At 40.8% G+C, this 24,273-nt stretch overlaps 1 protein-coding gene across 1 annotated transcript; it reads left to right on the forward strand.

Moving 5' to 3' along the window:
• Window positions 1-23,038: 23,038 nt before the first annotated feature.
• Window positions 23,039-23,949, forward strand: LOC104658369 (60S ribosomal protein L6). Its single transcript, XM_010358417.2, has one exon. It carries the CDS (start codon window positions 23,054-23,056, stop codon window positions 23,915-23,917), a length of 864 nt encoding a protein of 287 aa, XP_010356719.2. The 5' UTR covers window positions 23,039-23,053; the 3' UTR covers window positions 23,918-23,949.
• Window positions 23,950-24,273: the final 324 nt, after the last annotated feature.

Consider the following 24,273-nt stretch of genomic DNA (forward strand, 5'->3'; position numbering starts at 1 on the left):
TGCAGAAGCTCCTCAGGCTTCTCTAATTTCCGTAGAGTATCTCATGGCAGTGAAAAAAATCTTGTCCAAGAGCCTATCCAAGGAACATTTGAGAAGGTAAAGAACTCGTGCATCTGGGGAAAACCCTGGAGGCCCACTGGTCACAAAACACAGAGTGAGCAGAAATAAAGCACAATTTAATTGCTTTTCTGCTGCATTGACTAATGAAAGAATTTAACTCTTCATGAAGCCTCCCAGGAATGCAAAACCATAAGCCTTCTTACTGTAGTTTTTATTTTGCTAATCTAAGTTACCCAGTCTAACCTTTCAGTTTCTTCTCTCGCAGCCCCATTTTCTTTCCACAAAGGATAAGCCAATGTCTCTCAGGACACAGCTGCAATATGACTATGGCTTTGCTACTGACTGCTACTGACAGGATGACACAGTGAACAAGAGATGGGGAGGGGAAAAAAAAGCTCTATTGTTCTACACAAGAACAAACCAGTGCTTAATCTAATGCAAACATAATTACTTTTAGTTAAACAAAAGGGGAAAACAAATAAAAAGAAAAAACTTGATGTTTACAGCATAGGCTGTCTGCTCAGAAGCAAACAATTATGTGGCCATCAGATAGGCATCACATTCTTCCTCTCAGCTGCTGCTCTTTGAAAACAAATCTGAAAAGCATTTAAAGAGGTAGGTAGACACAGGAGCTCTGAGTCCTAGCTATTCTCTTTTTATCTTCAACATTTTTCATTTTAGGTTTCCATTGTCACTCCTCTTGTTAGTTTGAATATTAATAGAAGGTTGGCATTCTGAGAAACGGTATTAAAGTTGTGTGTCAGAAACAGGAACATTTAAAAATCTTTTCCATTGACTCTTTTATGGGATTGATCCTTTTGATAGTCCCAAACAGAGAATGAGCCAAAAGGAATATTCAATTACCCATTCAGCAAATATCTATTGTCAACATACTCTGTGTCAGGTATTGGCCTGGAGTGACCAATACAGAAATGAGGACTGCCCTCCTGGAGTATAGTGTCTAGCGGAAAGAAAAAAGTGCATAAAATAATTATGCAAGTAAGTACAGAAAAGTCCAATTTGCTATGAAGACCTATAACAGAGAAGCCTATATTATTAGCAAGGTGATAAAGAAGATAGTCAGGAATAACATTTCTAAGAAAATTTCAACTATGCTGAGACCTTAAGAATGAAAACAAATTAGTCAGGCAAAATGAATGGAAAGCAGAGAGAACTATCAAGTGAGACCCCCAAATTCTAAAGCATTGAGAGGACCCAAAGAAAGGAAGGGCCATGACATTTTTAAGAACCTGAAAAGTCAGTATAATAGTTTTCCAGTAATGCCATAACGAATCACCACAATCTTCACAGCTTACAACAGCTGAATTTATTCTCACATTCTGAAAGCTAGAAGTCCTAAATCAAGCTGGCAGCATGGCCGCACTCCCTTGGGAGGCTAGAGGGAGGAATACTTCTTTACCTATTCCTGCTTCTATGGGTTCCAGGTGTTTCTCTGCTAGGGGCTGTGTAACTCTAATCTTTACCACCATCTTCACATGGGGCCCTCTTTTCTCTGTGCCTTCCCCTTTTCTCTCGTATCTTCTTCTGCCTCTTACAAGGATATTTGTCATTAGATTCAGGGCCTATCTGGTTATTCCAAAATAATCTCATCTTGAGATCCTTAATTACATTTATAAAGACCATTTTCCCAAATAAGATCATATTTTCAAGTACCAGTGGCTAGTACAGGGTCATATCTTTTTGGAGAACACAGTTCAACACACTACAGTCCATGTTGCTGGAAAATAATGAGTTTGGCAGTGAGAAAGGTGGTTGTGAATAGAGGTGAAGAGGCAGGCAAGAGCCAGATTGCACAAGCTCTTGGGGCCTTGTTGAGTTCATTAGTCTTCTATTACTGTGTTAACAAATTACCAAAATTTAATGGTTTTAAACAATACCTGTTTATGATCTCAGAGTTCTTTTGATCGGAAGTCTGGATGCAGCCTGGTTCAGCTGGGGCCTCTGTTCAAGACCTCGTCAGCTTGATATCAAGGTGTCTCCTAGACTGGGCTCTCATATGGAAGCTCTTAGGAAGATTCTGCTTCCACATTCATTCTGATCTTTGACAGAATTCAGTTATTTGCCTTTGTAAGATGGGATACCACCTTTCCTTGCCACATGACTCTCTTCACCTTCAAGAACAATACTAGGTCAAATTTGTATCATATTTCAATTCTCTGACTTCCCCTTTTGCTGCATTCCTGAGAAAGATCTCTGCTTTTAAGAGCTTGTGATTACATTCGGCTCACCTGGATAGCCCAGAATACACTCCTATTTTAAGGTCAATTGATTAGTAATCTTAACTACATCTGCAGAGTTCCTTGGGCTATGTAGCAAAACATTCACAGAGATAATACCAGAGGGCAGAAAAATTCTGCCTGCCATATAGAGTATTTATAATACTCTTTAATGAAAACTCTGATACACCCTCAAACTACAAGATCTCTACTGCTGTTTCCCAAGGAAAGGGTCTAGGGAGAGCAAAGTTTTGCCCATTTAAGTTGTAATCTCATAATTGCAATTTCTTTCCTCCTTCCCACTCTCTCCCTTGAACCATAAAATTGGCCCAGCCTATTTTTAGCTGTGTGACTTTGGGCAGCTTACTTAAATTATCCAAGCCTAAGTATTTCTATTATGTAAAAAGAGGATAATTATAGCACAAACACAAAGGGTTGTTTTGAAGGTTAAATACAAGAATTTAGGATAAAATCAAACAGATATTAATATTTCAACAAAGAGACACAGAACTAATTACAAGTGGTAGAGTCAAGAGCCCTGGTTGCCACTGGTTTGGCAGAATCACCTACCTGCCCCTGTTCTGTTACCTGAATTTGGCTGGAACCCTGCCTAGTCTTGCTTTCTGTTGTTAAATTATTGTTTTCCTTTCCATTCCATAGACTATGTTCCTCTTAGTGCCCATGTTCTTATGATCCTGTTCCCAGTGACTCATGATTCAACATACTCTGACTCTACCCCCCACCAACTGCTTTACAGGCTCCAGACTCTCAATTGAAAACAGACCCTGATCTTAGTTGACCTACACTGAGCATGAACTTGAGGCCTCTCCTAACAGATGCCAACCCTTTCCTCATTTGGTAAAAAAAATAGTCAAAAATGTTAACAAAAAGACATGGAATCTTTTTCTCCAAAGACCCTTCAAACCAATCCAAATTACCAGGAGCAATCCTAGCAGGCAGGTCCGAAGCTAGGAATATTCAGGAAACTTCAGGATAATTTATCTAAGCAGCTAGGCTTAGATAAAATAGCCAGTGCAAACCAGAAATAATTATTGGCCACCCCCAAAACAACCACCTATAAAATTGTTTTCTTGTTAGAGTAATCAAAAGAATGAGAAGTTAGCCTGCATCTGGTGTGCCTGCAATAACATGACCCAGTGGAGGATTTTCCTGGCTCAGACCAATGCGTGATTGCTCTCCCAGTGACCTGGGAACCCAAATATCAATTGCACGCATCGATTCTTTCTGTGTTAAAATGCACGCCACCCTGTAGAAGACTGGCCTTAAAACAGCACAGACATGAATTGTCACTGTATAAATTTATCCAGGGATTAACCTGGTTGAGTGAAAGTGGATTCAAATATTTCACTTCAGACAAATTAGAAGCAAGTTCTCCGTTCAACCCCAGGCATGTCACTGAGATTAATGCATAGTTCTACACCACTATTTTTGTACAGTCAATAGCTAGAGTCAGGTGAGAAAATAGCCTCTCAAGAAAGGTTCAGTATTTTGCAAGATAGCTCTACACCAAGCCACTTCCATTTTTTGGCCCTGCCAGAGCCAAAATCCAAGACAAGAAATTCCATTTCAAAGGATTTTGTAACCCATCTTACTCTGGCCAATCTCAGTTAGATGAGTACATCAATCATGTGTCTACTCATGTTTTCATGGCATTCTCACTTCTCCCAAGAGTTCACTGATAACAAAAACATAAAATTCACCTTCTTCTTCTCAAAGCATCAAAATAATTGGTGAGTTTCTATAGTGAATTAGATATATAACTAAGTAGCATTGAATTCTTACAGGACTGAGAGTCTCCTGATCTCCTGGGACTGTTTTATCAATTCATGTTGGATACTTAAGTTCACAGCAGCAATTCTGTGGAAATTGGCATGAGATCTAGGTCATGTAACCAACACTTCTCAACAACTTTCTCTGCTGGTTCTCTCTCCAGTGTCGCAGATTTGGTGCAGGAAATGGATTCTGGATTCAAAATGTATCTCTGAATCATTGTTAGTTAAATTTCAGGCAAAGCAATCAGATTGCATAAGGGAAAAAGAACGAGAAATCCAGTACAGGCTCATTGCTTTGAAGGTACTGAACATTGTTTATACTACAGGCTTTAATTTGCACAATGAATAAGGAGATGATGGAGCTTCCTCAAAGGAGATAACTGAAAAGGCTAGGATTCTTTGTTGTACAAAAGATGAAGGCTAGATAGAAAGGTTTTTGGAATGTTCAAAAATCTTGGAAATCTCGGATGAGAGTGAGAATGAGCAAAGCCAGAAAAATAAAATATAGGAATACGTGATTTTTATATTGTCTTTTGTTAATGTGGCAAAAGTTATCTATTTATAAGTGTTAAATCCAAGAATAATAGCAATACTATATATAACCAAAAAGACATGTATCTTATAAAGATTAATTTTTTCTTCATTCTCTTCTAAAATAGATACAATTCCTGATGAAAATCAATGTCTCATATTTAAATGTTGTTCCATTGAACATTTTATCAGTAATAATTCACTATTTAAAATGTATATTTCAGCAATAAGAAATAATTTGCTAGGCTTGAAAGAAAACAAACTTATTCAAAGTGGAAGAAATCTCCCTTTTAATTATTATACAAGTTTCTCCATCCAAATATTTTAAACACTTTCCAAAGAGTCCTTGGAATTTACTTTTTTATTTGAGAAATGTTTTAGATTTACAGAATTATTGCAAATATAGTAATAGGGTTGCTGTATACCCAATACTCAGTTCTCCATATTATTAACATCTTTCACTAATATTGTACACTATCGTAAACAATGAACCAATATTGATATAGTATTATTAAATGAAGTCCATATGTTTTTCAAATTTCTTCAGCTTTTCCCTAATGTCATTTTTCTCTTCTAGGATCTCACATAAGAAATCATATTACATGAAGTTGTCATGTCTCCCAAGGCTCCTCCTCACTGTGACAATTTCTCAGACTTTTTTTATGACCTTGAGAATTTCAAGGAGTACTAGTTAAGTACTTTGTAGACTGTTCCTCAGCTGGGATTTGTCTAATTCTTTTCTCATAATCAGAGTGAGTTCGTGTGTTTTGGGAGGAAGACCACAGAGATGAAGTATCATTCTCATCACATCATATTAAGACCACATATTACCAGTATGATGTTATCCTGGATTACCTGGTTGAGGTAGTATTTGTCAGGTCCCTCCACTGAAAGGTTACTCCTTTTTCCCCCTTTACACACTGTACTCTTCAGAAGAAAGTTATTGTGGGCAGCCCACGCTTAAGGATGGGAGAATTACTGTCCACCTCCTTAAAGGCAAAGTAGCTCCATAAGTTATTTTAAACTCTTCTACATGAGAAATTTGTCTATTCTCTACCCAATTTATTTTATCATTTATTTATATCAGTGAAGAATGATGGATTTTTTTTTTATTCTCTGATTTATAATGCAATATTCAGTTGGCTCCCATGTCTCTTCGACATACTGCCATCATTGTGGGGTGGCTGTTGATTTTCGGTTTGTTTCTTTGAGTTCTTTTGTTTGTTTTGTTTTTGTTTTATTTTCTAGCCCCGCAAGATACTCTAGGTTGATCGCGTATGTTTCTTGCACAGTCCTAGAACAACGCTTGGAGCACTTCTCCATGGAGTTCTGATTCCTTTTATTAGAAAGGGATTTTTCTTTTTAAATATTAGGAAATACCCCTAAAGATAAATAAATCAAAGAACAAGACAAGTTCATGATAACGGGTATACAACAAAAAATATTTTATATTTGCAAAATGCATTTGAGTTTTCAAGTACATAGGAATTCATTTGAGCCTCAGAGATACCCTAAGAGGCAAACAGGATTAACAGTATTACTCCACTTTGCCAATGAAGAAACCGAGGCCTTAAGTCTGTGATTGCCCAAGATCACAGAGTAAGAGATTAGCAAGTCCCAAGCAAATGTCTAGATTTTCTAGTTTATAAATCAGTGCTATAGTGTCATTCCAAAATATACAAGTGAAGATGTATAGATGCCTAAAGGATGTGGCCAAACTTCTATTTGGTATTGCCATCAAGTTTTTCAGAAAATTGGAAATATTCAAAGAAAATTCTTAACCCTTGATTTCATAGAAAACATAATACTTTCCTCAATAAACTCCCTGGTCAGTAACAAAATACTGAACTGTCTGGAACAGATTATTTATTGGAGTGATTATGTCATTCAATGAATAATTTCAGTAGAAGACTTCACTTCTCATAAAGCAGTGGAACCCTTCGTACTATACTTTTAATTAAGCACCCCAAGTTTTCACCACCCAACAGCCAAGAAAATCAGCTTCTAAATCAAAACTCAAATATCTGTCCATTTCAGCATTTATTTATTTATTTATTTTATTTTGTGTGTGTGTGTGTTAAAAACATCTACATAAAAAACCAGTAGGAGAATTAGTGTGGATGTGAATTTGTATTCTTGAATATAATGACCTTATTAGCCAGAAATTTGTAAAATCAACTGCCCTGAGTCCCAGGGAATGAAATAGATTGTTTCTACCCAATGTGAGAGTGAAAGCAAGACCTATAGGAGGAGAATCATTTAAAAAAAAGTAAGTTGTTATATTTTTTGTCAATTCTATAAAGTAAATAAAATTACTACCAGAAGTGAAACATAAAAACTACCCAAATATGTTGTGAACCTCAAAGAGCTATGTCAATACTTTATGTTTATAAAATTTCTGTTTCCATTTAAAACTCAAACCAAGTTATATAGTTATTCCCTCCTTGGTGCTCCCAGACTTATTTGTCTATGCATACATTAAAGCAAATTTTAAAGTAACTGTACTTGCTTATTCACATATCAGTCCTTATCCCCAGACTATGCTTTCCTAGAAAAATACTATGGCAGGCACTTCAAAAATGATTCTAGAATGAGTGGATTCTTTACCGCTACCTCATCATAGTGTCAAGCTTTCCTAATTAGCTCAACCCAAATTAATGACCTTCTCTTCTCAACAACTATAGTAGTTATGGTGGAAATACTCATCTGATATTCATTATGTAGCACTTCATATTTTTATTTTATGTATTTTATTTCTCCATTGGATTATAAGTTCCTTTAGGATTACAATTTGAAGCTGTAGGCTTTTTATTTTTAAAATAAAGATGATCATATCTCTTCCTTATCTGTAAAATAAAGATGATTATATCCTGCAAGTCTATCACAAGATAATGCATGTGAAATCATATAGCACAGTAACTGACATAAAGAAAATGGTAATTAGCTTTCATTTACTCTCCATTTTCATTATTTTGTATTCCTCGTCGCTCCTATTACAATGCCTTGCACATTGCAGGTGCTCGATAAATGCCTGTTGATGCCTTGTGAGTGCCGAAAGTTTGAGAAAAAAAGGTTAATGTAGACCAAAGACTAAAAACCAAGGTCTAGGAATCAGTGGTTAACTTGAAGAAATAGGAGCTCTGTTCTTCACATTGGCTCTGGCAAATGTATATTGTGTTATTACCATCGTGCAAAAAGTTTCAAAAAAATTATTAACACAAATAGTATTATGGTGCCTTACAGATCACCAGAAAGATAGCTAGCACTCTCAATAGCAGATGTTAAGGGTGAAAAGCTGGATTTCTGCCCAAACAGAAATGGAAGTTCTGCTTTTACTCAAGATCAGAATGTTTAGGGTCATTAAGTAAAGTCTGGATTTTATCTGACAAGCAAAGATGACAATAGATACTTTCAGAACCATCCACTGATCGATAAGCTGCAAAATGCCAACATTATATACTACAGCATATAATACAGCTGGCTCTCTTCACTTCCTCTCCTCATTGTCTTCCCCATAGGGTAAAGCCTTCTTGCTCAGTAGTTTTTGATGGGGATCCCACCACTGAAGAAAATACTGGGTCTGAATGGGAAATGAGGTTTTCATAACAATAACTAAGGAATCACAATCGAATTTACTCCATCAGTATATTACAACTTCATATTCCCCTATACCTACTGTAAATAAATAATGTGATTTTTAAACTCTCATAAACATACATATGGCAATCTCTGAAAAACTAGGCTATCTGTTTCTAAAAAAAAAATCTGAAAGGGACTGATAAGGCTTAAGATTTTTAAAAAAGTTTGGGTACCAGTAGGAGAATTAATGTGGAGGTGAATTGTTTGGATGATACCAAAAGAAGAGAAATAATGAAGAGGAAAGGTGGTATCAGGAGAGAAAAGTTAAAATGAAAGCAAGCACACAGAGTCTGTGAGATGTATTTAAATCTCAGAACCAAACTAGCTATCTAGGGAAGGCTGCTTTTCACCTTCCGAGTTGACACAGCCTTTTGAAACCTCTGTGGTTTTGACCTTTCATTATTGCCCAACACAGTCACCTCCCTTGACCCCTCAACCCAGCCTCTCAGCTGAGGTGCCGGAGAAGACGCCCTCGGTCATTCTGCAATAGCATGAGGCTTTTGCTGCTTTTACTTCAAAACTGGCCAGATTGGGAGATGTGAGTCTTGCAAGAAAAGAATTTTCTCTCAGTGCCAGCGTTTTTGGTGAGAGATGTAATACATCAAAGTGGAGAAGAGATGCAATCATGCAGGGAATGATTTCAAAAACTTTAATGAACCAGTTTAAAATAAACTCATTTGAAGGTAATTTAACAACACCTACTTTTACAATTAAAAATACTATTTTAGCATGCAAATGCAGAACATTAGTCCCATGTCAGGTTGGAAAATGAAGTGAAACTGAGGGGCTTTTGAAACATGAATGCCATCTCCGTAATTTCTCATCACTCCATGGCGCTCTTAGGCAGCCTAATGAAAGAATGAATTGATTTAAACAATATTTTGTTGGAGCAATGGGGTTTGAGGAATTAAATTAACTTGACGGTTGGTTCTAAGAGCCAGGCCCAGAATTGACATTATATTGTTACCAAAATTAATTCTATCTTCCCCTAAGTTTTATTTGGGTATTTTTTTCTATTTATTTCTAAAATACCAACCAAGGGTTTCAACGATTAACAGAATATTTCATCAGTACTCTTTGATGTATTAACATTTGCTTAAAGATGTATATTAAGGCAAAATTATACTCTCTGGGAAAACAAATTGGAGTCCAACTGCTGCCCCTAGGAATTACAGCAGCAGCAGAGTCTTCCTTGGAAGGGTAATAAGAGTAACAAGCTGGAATGCAGACTAAGCCAAGACAGAAATTCTCAGTCTTTTTCCTCACCTCAAAACAGCTGACAAATCACATTCACATCGCAGCACATCCATGGCTGTACCAGCTTACAGATTTCAGCATTCCAAAGACAGGCTGCAGGCTGTGGGCAATTCCCAATGCACTGGCTAATATGTACAAGTTTTTCTCCCACTCAAGAAAGTCTATCAAAATGCTAGTAAGTGAAAGTGACATTACTATAGAGATAATCTTAGGTAAGCTCAAATTTTTTAAAGTAGGTCATAAATTTTGTACCTTAACTGTTATGAAAAAGAAAACAGTTTTAAAAATAATAGGGATAACATGTATAGGCCAATGTCTATATATGCCAGTAAGGTGATACCTTACGGATATGCACATTTTTTTGCTACAAAGTGTTGCTCTCTTTACAAGTTTAACCCTAGCTTTTAAATACTAACCTCAAATGATAAAACTAAAATTACGTGCTCTTCTAATTGTAACAATATAATTAGTAGTAATTTTTACTATGTTTCAGCTGTATTGGGTGGTATGTTCCAGATACATAATCTACATTCCCTGTTTAATTCCCATGTAAACTCTCCAAGATAATATTGTGTTCTCCCCATTTCAGGGAGAAACAAACTAGGGTTCAGACTTGACCAAGATTTTACAGGTGGTAAATGGTAGAACTAGAATTTGATCAAAGTCTGTGCTTCACTATGACCCGGTAGTCAATTGTTGCCAATGTCCATGGCTCTGTGAAAGAAAAACAAACAGACATGAATATGGTGCTTTCATTTTTTTTTTCCTCTTATAAAATACCTCTTGCACCTCCAGGAGCATTGCTCTCTTGCAAAAAGCTCTCTTGGGAGTCTGTATAAATATTCCCCTCAGGAAGTACTTGCTCAATACTTGCTTCTTTAAAGAAAAACTTCAAATCCAATTTACAAGTCACCTGAGAAAATGTGTCTCATTTCCTCCCAGTCTTTCCACGATCATACAAATGTAATTTTAAATGCTATCTCCATCTTGTTCCTCCACGTAATCTCTGTAGACATTTTTTAAAGAGGACTTACAACATGTTTTTAGCAAAGACAGCATCTCTAAAACAAGCACATAACATTCTGAAGAGACTATTTTGAAGGGCACAACAGATGTTCAAAATTTTAAATTCTAATATATCTATTTTTTATAGTTTTTACTTTTAGAGTAGTTTTAGGTTTATAGAAATATTGAGCAGAAGGTACAGAAAATTCTCATATACAACCTTTCCCTAACACAGCTTCCCCTATTAACATCTGCTTTAGTGTACTGTATGTGTTATATGAACCAATACTGACACATTATTACTAACCAAAGTCCACAATTTACATTAGGGTTCACTCTTTGGGTTATACAGTTCTATGGGTTTTGACAATTGCATAATGTCATGCCTCCACCATTAAAGGATCACACAGGATACTTTCAACGCCCTGAAAATTCTCTGTGCTCCAACTATTTGTCCCTCCTTTCCAACCCCTGAGCCCCAGGCAATCACTGATAGCTTTATTGCCTCCAACATTTTTGCTTTTCCCAGAATGTCATATTGCTGGAATCATACAGTATACAGCCTTTTCAGAATGGCTTCTTTCACTTAGCAATATGCATTTAAGTTTCCCTCATATCTTTTTGTAGCTTTAGTATATCTATTTTTATTTTAGCAACATGTTAAAAGAAGAAATACAAAAACGTGTCTCCTGCATCTTACATCTACATTTTTTAAAAAGGGCCTAGGGGAGGCCGGGCGCGGTGGCTCAACCCTGTAATCCCAGCACTTGGGGAGGCCGAGACGGGCGGATCACGAGGTCAGGAGATCGTAGACCATCCTGGCTAACACGGTGAAACCCCGTCTCTACTAAAAAATACAGAAAAAAAATTAGCCGGGCGAGGTGGCGGGCGCCTGTAGTCCCAGCTACTCGGAAGGCTGAGGCAGGAGAATGGCGTGAACCTGGGAGGCGGAGCTTGCAGTGAGCTGAGATCCGGCCACTGCACTCCAGCCTGGGCGGCAGAGCGAGACTCCGTCTCAAAAAAAAAAAAAAAAAAAAAAAAAAAAAAAAAAAGGCCTAGGGGAAAATATGGGAAGGTAATTGGCTACAATACAATAGAATAGTGGGATTATGGTACATAGTTTCTTTCCCCTAATTTCCAGCTTGCAGATTTTGAATTTTTATTGAGCTGTTTCTGAAAATATGGTTCAAAAAATCAAAAAAGAAATAATCATGTCTCTTTGTTGTTCTTTTCCACTTATTCGTCATTCCAGCTATATGTTTTTCTCTCCCCTCCCATTTTCCCCATGTCTGGTCTTTTTAAGCCGAGTTAGAATTTTCGGCATCTTTTACCTGAGAGAGAGGGAAAGATAAGAAGGGGAAGAAAACAAAAAGTCAAAGGAAAGCAACACATTTAGGAAGAGTCAACAACAATATATTTTAGATAAGCCCATGAGTATTCATGGCCCCTTGTGGATTAATAAACAGTTAGGGCCAAAGAATCCCAGCTTCGTGGTAATGAATCAAACAGAACCTAATCCTGCTGTGCAGCCTCTGCTATTCCAGGAAAATCACACCTCTCAGCCCAAATCAGGTAAAGCCTAGTTCTCATTATAGCTATGGCGTATTGAGCCCTCTCTTCGTTGCAAATTCTGTGCTAATTATTCTGCACGCATTACCTTATCCAAATCCCACAACAATCCTGTGTGACAATTTAATAGATAAGAATACTTAGGATTAAAGAGGTTGAAGAAGTTAAAAAGCTGGATTCAAAACCAGATCTGAGTCAAAAATCTCTCATATCCACTAAATACTGCCACCAGTAACAATATGAAAAAAAATCAATGCTTCCCTCATATAATCATTCCTGTCCCAATTTTATTTGTTTCCTCTGTAACCAAGAGCTTTCACGGAGGAAAAAAGGAAGGGTGTCCAGGCCAAAGACCATCATTTAGAACCTGTGCAGTCTTCCCATATTAAATGGAAGAATTAAGTATTTATGTCTTTTTAAAGCTATTGAATGAATATCCTTTAGATCCAAGGTTCCCTGACTGGTGCAGCCTGAAGAATTTTGAAGACAATCAAACCTAAATTCATCTTCCAACTCCAACCTTCCATTTCCTATTTGACTGCTCTTATCTTCAATTGCTTCATTTATAAATTGGGGATTAAATAAAGGGATTGCTGACTAAAAACCTACTCAACCAGTCAGTCATTCAACTTAGAAATGTGATGAAGCAGAGATAGAGATATGAGGCTTAGAACATTTGGCCCTGAGTGGCATCCCTGCTTCCTGATTCCACTACCTGGAATCAGGTTACACGTGGTGGAGTTACACCAGGTGGAGCAACCTTGGGCAAATTTCTTAATCTCTGTGTCTATTGCCTTATCTATAAAATGGGGCCTGACCCATTAGAGTGCCTGACCCTGGAGGTTGTTAGGAGGATTAAAATGGGTAACAATATGTAAAACAATAGGGCAATGCCTGTCTTACAGTCAGAATAAGAAGTTCGTATTCCTCGGGTTCATCTTAATAAGGCTATTTCACCAAAGACTAGGAATGTGGGCAGAGAGTCAATAATCAATATGTGAATAACTCAGAGGCTGTTTCTGTGACATGAGTGACAGTCATTCTATTAAAATGCTGCATAGAAGCAAGGACAAGAGAGTTGCAGACAGTAACCAAGCATGTTAGAGTGAGAAAAGTCAAGGTCATACTGAGGAAGAGATATGTGACCCACAGTGCATGCACACTGTATATGCCTGTCATACCAAACTCCTCTTAATGTTAATAGGGATGGTACCAGGTTCAAGAAGCAAAAAAAAAAAAAAAAAAAAAAGGACCTGGAGCTAGCAAATGGAATGGAGTTTTATTAGGAGGAAACACACACAGGGACAGTCCAGTGGCAGCAGGCTGGGCAGGAGAACTGTAACTGTTTGCAAAAAGCATGCAGTTTATCTAGCATTTTCACTAGCACACTCCCCCTGACAACTTCTACCTGGCAAACTTCACTTAACCCCAAACACAGGGCCTCAATTCCCTGTACAGCCTGTGTTCAACAGGAATGCACAGGGATGCTCAGATGTTCCTCATAGACAAGGAACAAATTTCCAGGTTGGCTACTCCTGGATTCTTTAGCTTGGAACTACAAACACACATCGGAGTGTGCCTGCCATACAGGGTCACTCTCAGAGTGTGCTTAGTTAAGCTATTGCTGTCAGGTGAGGCTGCTATACACTCCACCCCAGCATACCTTTGAGTGGCCCCCACATTCTTACCATGCCATGCTTCCATGATTTCCCTGGGGCCAGGTATATGGAGGAGTGCTATGGATATACTAATCATAACATTAAAAAAATAAAATAAAATAAGGATAATTTGTAAGACTGAAAAGGCTCCAGGTACTCAAGTTAGCTGCTTGGATGCACCACAGAAGGGCCGTGGTAGCAGAGGAGGAGAGGGACAGTTCTTAAGAGTCCCAACAGTCTGTTTTGTTTCAGAGAGGCCACCATCTGCTCCCAGTTGTCAAAGGGGTTTGCTGCACACCATCTATGGGCAGAAGGTGAGATACTTAGTAGGTACAAGAAAGGACAAGTCATGGGGACTTAACAAGACGAAGGAAATTGTGTCCTTCTGAGAGAGCACCACTCTGGCAATGGCCTGGTGCCTTGTTTACAGTACTGAATGTATTGGCCACCCTCAGTGGTGTATTGTGGGAGGCCAGAGTAAGACAATGGGGGTAACATAATTGTCCATAATGAGAGGACGATAGTCCCATTGCACAGGGAAGACCAAGATTCATTATTTTAGAATTACAAGGGGGAGCAGTGTGTAAAATAGGTGTGACCTGTATATCCTGTTCTAGGTCCTTCCCCCATGGAGGGAAACAACTGAACCATGGGGGACTGGTATGCCATTTCTGGGGCCACATTGTGATGTGTTCCCTTGTGGCTAAGTCCTGTGGCAATAACAACAGCAGTTTACCTTGAATCTCCAGTTGAGGCAAAGATGTACTGTCCATTGCACTGTCCACCTGAATCCTGACGATGGTGTCAGGTCCTTGCATCAGGAAAGCGTACGCACAGAAGCGATGAGAACGCACATGATCATTCAGAGTGCAGGTGGCTGATGGTAAGCAGCAGCCACTGCCAGGGTTGTTGCTTCAACAGCTCATTCAACTGTTCAGTCAGCCCTGCTGCTGTAGGGTTGTTTGGCAGGTAGAAATGCCAGTGGATATCCAGGGCCTCCACCCATCCCTGCACTTTATGTCCAGTAAAGTGCGAGCCCTGGTCACTGTTGATATCAGCGGGGATGCAATAGGCTATGCACAGCTGCTCTAGTTCTTTTATGATGGTTTTCTGGATAGCACTTTTGCTGGGATATGCCTGCAGCAGCCCTGTGCAGGTGTCTGCACAAGTCAAGGCAAAGTGGCAGCCATCGGATAGAGAAAAAAAGTCCTATGTATTTACCTGCTATCATGGGCTCTAACCCCGGGCAATGGGTCCAGTATCGTGTGGCAAGGGCCTGGAGCATTCCTGTGCTTCTCGTTGTAGCAGCCACATGATGAGTCCCTTGAAGATGACCCAGCTACCAGTGCATAGGACTCTTGGGTCTAGCTCATGGAGGAAGACCATCCAGGTGGCTCATAGCTCGCCCCATTGGCTACTATGTCCTTTGCCTGTATCAAGCCAGGAACTATCAGTGGACGGCTGGATGGCCACAGATGTCCAAGCGCAAGAACTGCCTCACCACGAGCCATGTATGAACCAGGACTAGTCATGAATTGGACTTTGTCCCTCCTTTATAAAGGAGGGTATCCCTGAGGTTCAGTAGCCTCCATCAAAGACTGTCCTTCAGTTCTTACATAGTGACAGGACCAAGCACTAATTGGAGCTCCTCACTCGAGGTGTAATTAGTTAATGTACTCCTCTGTTGCAAATATGTATGTCATTTGGCCACAGTTTTTGTCTGGCATTCCCAGACTTTGGTTTTTGGAGGTATCCTTTAGCCAACCTGCTATGAGGTGCTGGGTGCCTGTCAGCATCCCCTTTGCAATGCCCTGCATTTGTTGTAAGGCATGGTATGTAGTGCAGAGTTGCTGTTCCATGGTACTACATCTAAATTCAACCCCCTTACATAGTTAAGACCAGAATCTCAAAGGCATATGTTTATGTCCTTGCCTTTGCCACAGGCCCCACCTAAACTCCTCAGGGTAACTGACTGCATATAGTTCACATGGCTGTCCCTGCACTAGAACTCCCAAGGCTTATGTTTATTCCACCACAAGTTTTCAGAGATCTCATCTTCCTCTGTGGACCAGTCCCAGCGTTATATAGGCCTAAGGAGTTGGGCCAAATGGTGAATAAAAGTATGCCTATACCCTAGAAGGTCTAAGAAGGTTTGCAACTACCTTGGTGTGGTAGGACGTGGGTGGGCATGCACCTGATTCATAACAGCGGACTGAATGACTATGGTCTTGCCTGACCAGATGACACCCAAGTATTTGACTGATAAGCCCAGACCCCGGACTTTGTCTATGTTGATCACCAATCCTCTGCTTGCCAAGTGGGACAGCAAGGTGGGCACTGCAATTTGTAAGGGAAAAAGACTCAGAAGTCAATGGAAAACCTCGCCAGGGTGGTATCCTTGGGACAAGACAGTAAAGGTTCACTGTTTTTCCCAAGTGAGTGCAAATTGGTCTTGACTCTCTGGGGCAATGAGGATGCTGAAAAAGAGTTGGCTAAATATATAACTAAACGACATTTGCCCAGTGCCTCTCCTACCCTTGTCAGAAGACAGGCAACACTGGGAACAGTGGCATACACTGAGGGGACCAACTTAATTCCTGGCAATCTACTGTCATTCTCCAAGTTCCATCAGACTTCCACATGGGCCATACAGGGCTGTTGTACGGGCTGTGCACTAGCCTTATAATGCTTACCCAGGCTAACTCCTTAACATTCCCCATCATTTCATCACACACATCCCGACCCACACCCCAGCAGGCAGTACTTCAACAGCATGGTGTCTACTTTGTGTTTCCCCTGATCATACACTTCACCATCCTAACTCTCAATCCCAAGTGCCCTGACAGTTGTTTGGAGGGTCAACCATGATAATATCAATTCCCAAGATGTACCCTGAGATGGGAGCAATGCGTACTAAACAGGGTTTTGATGTTAGTCTCCTAACTTGCAATACTAATTCAACCTGTCTGACTTCCATGGTCCCCTCCATAACCATCTATACTGTTAAAGACTTTGGAACCAATGAATTTTACGATATACAAGTACATTGGGCTCCAGTATCCACTAGGGCTAGCATAGTCTGATTATTCTTTGGTGACCAATATATGGTTAATTCTACATGTGCCCTCCAGTCCCTGGACACCCCAGCCACCACTGCTTCTATCAGGACTCCAGGGCCACCTTCCTCCTAGTCTAAAGGGGCTGGTGCCTGCCTCCCTCTGCAGGAGGGGCAGTGGGCTGGGCGTGGGGCTCCTTAGGGAAGTGCTATTCTGGCTTAAGCTTCTGCCATAGTCCGACCAGAACAGCATCAGGCTGTCCATTCGCTCTTGCAGAAGGCATTCCTGCCACCACCAGGCCACACCACATCTGTGGGCATATCTGTGGGCAGACCACCCTGATGAGACCCTTGTCTCCTTTCCTTTGGCTCCTCTGTCTTTCATTCCAGCAACGCATACCCCTCATCTACACAGTTTGCCTGTCTCCCCTAAGTCAGTGGTCACCTAAAACACTAGCTGTCCTACCAAGAGGTCCAGGGTAGACATTAACATGCAGTATCAATTGGTTGGGTTGCGTGCTGAATGGGAGATGGCTTCTTTTATGCCAGCAGTGAAAAGCTCATGATTGGGGCCTTTGTAATGCTCAGTGTAGACTGCATGCTTCATTCCTGTTTGGGTGAGGGAGAAGGGACAAGATGGAGGAAGGTAAACAAGAAGGCACCACCCCTGTTGCTTCTGGGTTCTTCATCACCAACTTTCCGGCACGCAGGAAAATGCAGCCGGCGCCCGGGAAGATGCAGATCAACCGAGCATGTGCCAGGTGACGTCAATCCAAAGAGATGGAAACTTACCCGGCCACGCCTATGGAGACGCCCCTATCATGCCCTTATCCCACCCACTGCCCTCCCGCTTCCAGTACCAATGCATAAAAGTCCGCTGCCGGCAGGAGCCGGTGTGACTTCTTCGGCCTCCACATTGGTGGGACTTCTTCGGCCTCCACATTGGTGGACCCGGGAACCTCACCCCAGAGCGCCTGCGCGACTTCCCTGGCCCCCCACACCTGAGGACCAGAGAACCTTGCCCCAGAGTGTGTGCATATTTGCAATAAAGGGCTGCCGCTTTCTTATGTACTTTGGCCTCATGTTTAATTACTTAGCTCTCCTCATGTTTAATTACTTAGCTCTCCTAAATTAAGTTACATTAAATTAAATTAAGACAATTCCTAATTCCCAGAGGATGTCCTGCAATTCCTTCATAGTCTGCCATCACAAAGGACATGTGGGGACTTACCCCTCATTTGGCCAGGCTGCCTTAGAGCTGGCAACAACCCAGTAGAGGGTGATAGCCTGATCCCCATTACTGGCACCACAGAGGTGCTGCCTCAGGGCTGGGTGGTTTGTGATGGATGCCATTTTATTCATTGCAAGTCCAGAAACTCTCATACCCTCCGTCCCTATGTCCTATAGACAGAGGAGCCACCCCTTGATCGACTCTCTCCCCTTCTGTCTGAGCCTATGTTCCAGTTCCACCAACTGCACAGTGCTGTAGTCCTGTGTTGCAGTGTGCTGCCGTCTTTCAGGTGGGGACAAGTCTTGTGGGGCTACACCCTGTGGGAGCAGTTGATCTACTTTTATTTTGGTGATGACCATTAGATGCACAGAGAAGATGAAGATGGGAACCTCTATGAACTTGTCCCAATCTTCACCATCCTCCCCACTACAGCCCTCCATTAGGTTCCAGGACTTACAGTCCTAGGATAGTTTAGTACTGATGCTGGCAACCCTTCAAACGAGCTACCCGACAAGCCAGGGTCTCCACTTTGTCATTCTGTGCCCACAGGTCCTGGGACAGTAAGGTCTTGGATGTTTCAGCCCTAACTAATCTAGCGTCTCTTTCTAACCGAAGTTTGTCCTGTAACTGATAAACCCTCACCCGTGCTGCAAAATCAGCCTCCACAGCTGCTCAGTGCTCAGTCACAAGCAGGAGCCAACTGCAGCTGCCACAGCTTAGGCAACTGACCCTCCCTCAGTCAGATCTCTGCCCTGCAACAACTCTTCCAGACCCTTCAGTATTTTGGAGGAATTCACATACTCAGTGGGTCCCATTCATCAAAGAGCAGTTATAGGGCCCCACATAGACGTGGACAGCCAGCTCAGGATGTCCCCTGCAGATTTCCCTTCCCCAACTCTATTGTCTCAGTGCTCACAGGATTTTCTCCACCCTCCTGGCTGGCTCACCAATTGACATGCTAGACCCTTATTAACTTTAATAGAGACACCACCAGGTTCAAAAGGCCAAAGAAGACCTGGGGCCAAGCAGCCAAGCAAAGGAGACATAGAGTTTCATTAACGGGAAACTTACACACAGGGACAGTCGAGTGGCAGCAGGCTGATCAGGAGAACAGTTCAGTTCAGTGACCATGAGCTAGGCAGAAGAATCATATGATTCAGTGGCAGGGAGCTGGGCAGGAGAACCACAACCACTTGCAAAAAGCATGCAGTCTATAATAGCACTTTCTTCTAGCACCCTGCCCCTAACAGCCTCCCTCTGGCAACTTTCATTTCATTTAACCCATAAAAGGACTTTGATCCTCAATCCCCTGTATAGCTTGCATTCCATCAGGCAAGACTTGGAATTCAGAAGTTCTTCATAGCTAAGGAATAATCTACAGGATAGCCACACCCAGATTCCTTAGCTCAGAACTCCAAACACACATTCAGGTCCATCTGCCACACAGGGTCATCCTCAAGTTATGCTTAAGTTAAGCTATTGCTATCAGGTGCATCCGCCAGGCAGTGCTAAGCAGCTTGGCTTAAGAATGATGGTTTACTGAAAAGGAGCCTAGCTTTGGCATCAGATAACCCTTGGACCAGATCCTGGTCTCACCACTTATTACCGGTGAATTTTTGATAAATTTATTGAAACTTTCTGAACCTCTTACTCCTTATCTATAAACTGGGAATAAGATGACCTTGGTACAGCTGGGAGGATTAAATTAAGAGACCTAACATGTAAATTACCTCAAAATGCCTGGCTGGTCTAAAATTGGGATTTATTTGTATTTTGCCTCTTTAGGGAGCTAATTGTGCCAAAAGGAGAGGGCAACAAGATCCTTTATCTACATATCATGTCCATCAGGAAAAATTATGTCACCACATTATAATTTTCTCTGGTCAAGTCCTCCTCAAAAGTAAGAAAATCATAGGTAACCCCAAATCACACATTTCAGAAAGACACAGCAAGGAGTTGGCTATTCAGTGATCCAGGGTGATCTTTTTTCTGTCATCATATCGATGTCTTCTCCTGGCCTATCTTTTCTAATTGGAATATGCTTCTTCTGAACACATTTCCATCGCTTCATTTTTCCCATACATCTGTAGGTCAGTGACACCTGGAGAAAAGGAAAGCGCTGAATTTTGCTTTTCATAAACAGAACAAGCTCAAGCAAGCCACCTTTTCACATCAGGGGAAAAGCTCTTCTTGGCTTGAGAAACTCAGGGCTCCTACCAAACTAGCTTATTTTAATTGAAACCAGTTTTTCAATACCTAATTTGAAACTGGATTGGGTACAGTGGCTCATGCCTGTAATCTCAGCACTTTGGGAGCCTGAGGTGGGCGGATCACCTGAGGTCAGGAGTTCAAGACCAACCTGGCCGACATGGCAAAACCCTGTCTCTACTAAAAGACAAAAATTGGCTGAGCATGGTGGCTCATGCCTATAGTCCAAGCTACTCAGAAGGCTGAGTGGGAGAATCACTTGAACCCAGGAGACAGAGTTTGCAGTGAGCCGAGATCATGTCACTGTGCTCCAGCCTGGGCAACCAGAGCAAGACTCCACCTAAAAAAAAAAAAAAAAAAAGAAAGAAAAGAAATAGAAAAAGAAATTGCAACTGAAGAGAGAAGAAAAATTTTAAGAAGAATTTATGCTCTATGTGAGGTTGAAGATGTTAAAGAATGAAAACAGGGTCAGAAACCCCAAAAAAAAGAAAAAAGAAAAGTGAGTTTGTGCTCACAAAAGGAATTATGGAGAATGAAGAAGCGCTTTGCAGATATACTGAGAGAGAGAGGCTCAAGAGAAAATTAGCCTCCTAATGAAGGAGGAGGCATGCTAAATTAATTATGCCTTTGAAATATTGACCTCATTCCTTAAAGCTATCACAATCCTGAAAAGAAAGAAAAGACATTTGTACAAGTTAGAAGTAATGGAGCCTGTAAGGAATTAGCCGTCTATCAAGACCAATAAAGGGGATATTTAGAGAACTGGAACAAATGCACATCAACAGGTCTCAGTGTCTTTTACTTACAGGCAATTTCTTGAAATAGCACTTAGGATTTCTCTTCTAAAAAGAAATATAAACATTATCTGAAAGCTCAGGGGAATAGCAATGTGGATTGCACAACCCAAAGTAGAAAAGCCCTTGAAATTGCTGACTTCCAAGTATGATATGCTCCAATAACAGAAACAAAATATATACATAGGAAGGCCTTTATTAAAATAAGTCTACACTGAGCCTCAGGGTTTTTGTGGGGTATTTCTTTTCAATAGCATTGATAAATAAGAGTGGTCATCACTGGAACGTTTATTAAATTCCTTGTTTATTAACTGAGTGATTTGGGCAAGTCACTTTCTGAGTTCAGTTTTCTAAGTTCATTTTCTCCACTTTATATTCTACTTAAAGTTTTTTTGAAGATTGACTACGCATGGATAAATGATAGAAAGTGCTGAGCAGAGTGCCTGATATATCAGAATCCATAATTATTATTGATCATTATTATGATCACTCTGTTTACAGTTGATAAATTGTTCCCATATCCTCCTTGAGTCCCCACTTCCTGTTGTTGCATTTGCTCTCTGAATTTGTTTCTCTGTAAAGTCACGGTACCTGCCTAGCTTGGTGGCTGAATGTGGATATAAGTTGAGTGGCATCTAAAGGCATAGGTTTAAATCCCAGTTCCTCCACTTAATTGTGTGACTTGGGACAAGTCCTTTGACTTGACCACATATCTTCTTTCTCACCCACAAAACAGGAAAATTGAGACCTATCTTTCAGGGCTACAGTGAGGACTAAGTGAAATCATGTATATAAGGGCTTAGCATAGTAACTGATATACCATAAGCACTCATGAATGAGCAGTTGTTGCTGTTGTTACTATAACAATATTATGGTTTTTGTTTTGTTTTGTTGTTTTCACTCTTGTTGCCTAGGCTGGAGCACAACAGTGTGACTTCAGCTCACCACAACGTCCACCTCCCAGATTAAGCGATTCTCCTGCCTCAACCTCCCAAGTAGCTGGGATTACAGGCATGCGCCACCACGCCTGGCTAATTTTGTATTTTTAGTAGAGACAGGGTTTCTCCATGTTGGTCAGGCTGGTCTCAAACTCCCGACCTCAGGTGATCTGCCCACCTCAGCCTCTCAAAGTGCTGGGATTACAGGTGTGAGACACTGCACCCGGCTTACAATATTATCTCTTGATCTTATGAAAGGGAAGCTTTTCTTTGGTGATATCAGGCTGTCTTATGTATATTCAAAATAAGAGTACATATAGGGAGTAATCTGAAAGCTCAAAGCTACATGTTCTCCAGCCTAATATCTTTGTTGAAATCTCACCTAGGAATTTATGCCTTCTTTTTAAAACTAGAAGCAGAAATTTCTTTTTTAAAAATAGAAAGTGTGGGGGTGGTGAGTCGTTCACAACTTAGAATGAAGTGGTTTAAATTCAAATGTTTGGTTCCTAACAGCTATTAAAATTGGTGCAGAGAAAAGGAGCATTTAGATGAGGAAAGAAAGAGTCATGATGATTTGGTGATGAGGGAAAGAGAGACACCAAAAGAAAACAACAGGAGTTCATGCCCATTCATCATCCATCTATCCAATCATTCAACCATGTATTATGTAGCATCTACTATGCACAATGTCTAAATGCCTAGCAATTGACATAAAGAGACGCCATTCCTATATTCAAGGAGTCTGCAGGAGAGTGGGAGTAAATAAGCTTGGAATCAGTACAGTGCAAAAATAAGTGCTGTAACCTCAGAGTATATCAATTGTTTTGGAATCACAGAATATGATGAGGGAAAGGTAGAAGGATAAGGATAATGAATGGGTCCTGGAAACAAAGTGTCCTGTGAGCCATCTCTGCCAGTTCTCAATAGAGGATAAACTGGAAGGGACGTATTTCAGGCTGAGGGAATGAAGGCATGAAAAAGCATGACCGACTGGAGTCCTACAGGTAACTCTGTATGATTCAAGCATTGACAATTAAGAAGCAAAAAGAGGGAAGGTGGCTCTTTCCCATCTTGCAAGATGGCGGGTGAAAAAGTTGAGAAGCCGGATACTAAAGAGAAGAAACCCGAAGCCAAGAAGGCTGATGCTGGTGGCAAGGTGAAAAAGGGTAACCTCAAGGCTAAGAAGCCCAAGAAGGGGAAGCCCCATTGCAGCCGCAACCGTGTCCTTGTCAGAGGAATTGGCAGGTATTCCCAATCTGCCATGTATTCCAGAAAGGCCATGTACAAGAGGAAGTACTCAGCCGCTAAATCCAAGGTTGAAAAGAAAAAGAAGGAGAAGGTTCTTGCAACTCTTACAAAACCAGTTGGTGGTGACAAGAACGGCGGTACCCGGGTGGTTAAACTTCGCAAAATGCCTAGATATTATCCTACTGAAGATGTGCCTCGAAAGCTGTTGAGCCACGGCAAAAAACCCTTCAGTCAGCACGTGAGAAAACTGCGAGCCAGCATTACCCCCGGGACCATTCTGATCATCCTCACTGGACGCCACAGGGGCAAGAGGGTGGTTTTCTTGAGGCAGCTGGCTAGTGGCTTGTTACTTGTGACTGGACCTCTGGTCCTCAATCGAGTTCCTCTACGACGAACACACCAGAAATTTGTCATTGCCACCTCAACCAAAATCGATATCAGCAACGTCAAAATCCCAAAACATCTTACTGATGCTTACTTCAAGAAGAAGTTGCGGAAGCCCAGACACCAGGAAGGTGAGATCTTCGACACAGAGAAAGAGAAATACGAGATTACAGAGCAGCGCAAGATTGATCAGAAAGCTGTGGACTCACAAATTCTACCAAATATCAAAGCTGTTCCTCAGCTCCAGGGCTACCTGCGGTCTGTTTTTGCCCTGACGAATGGAATTTATCCTCACAAATTGGTGTTCTAAATGTCTTAAGAACCTCATTAAATAGCTAACTACAAAAAAAAAAAAAAAAAAAAAAAAAAAGAGGGAAGGTGGTAGGCCAAATAGAGAGGGGCAAAATTGGACTTACTGAATGGTTTATAAGCAAAAAAGGTGACACAGTCATATATTCCTTCTAGAAATAATGTTATTGGATATTATTGATTAGAAAAGGTAAAGATTAAAGAAAAGGAGCCCAGTACAAAGGCTGTTGAAGTATATATCAAGAGGTGCTGACGATCTGAACTAAGGCAGTGGTAGGGATAATGGAAGATAGACTTATTTCAGGAACTAGATTTGATAGGATTTGTTGACCACTTGTTTTCAGGAGGCATCTAGAA

This window comes from Rhinopithecus roxellana, chromosome 15 (assembly GCF_007565055.1).
Source record: "Rhinopithecus roxellana isolate Shanxi Qingling chromosome 15, ASM756505v1, whole genome shotgun sequence".
Lineage (NCBI taxonomy): Eukaryota > Metazoa > Chordata > Mammalia > Primates > Cercopithecidae > Rhinopithecus > Rhinopithecus roxellana.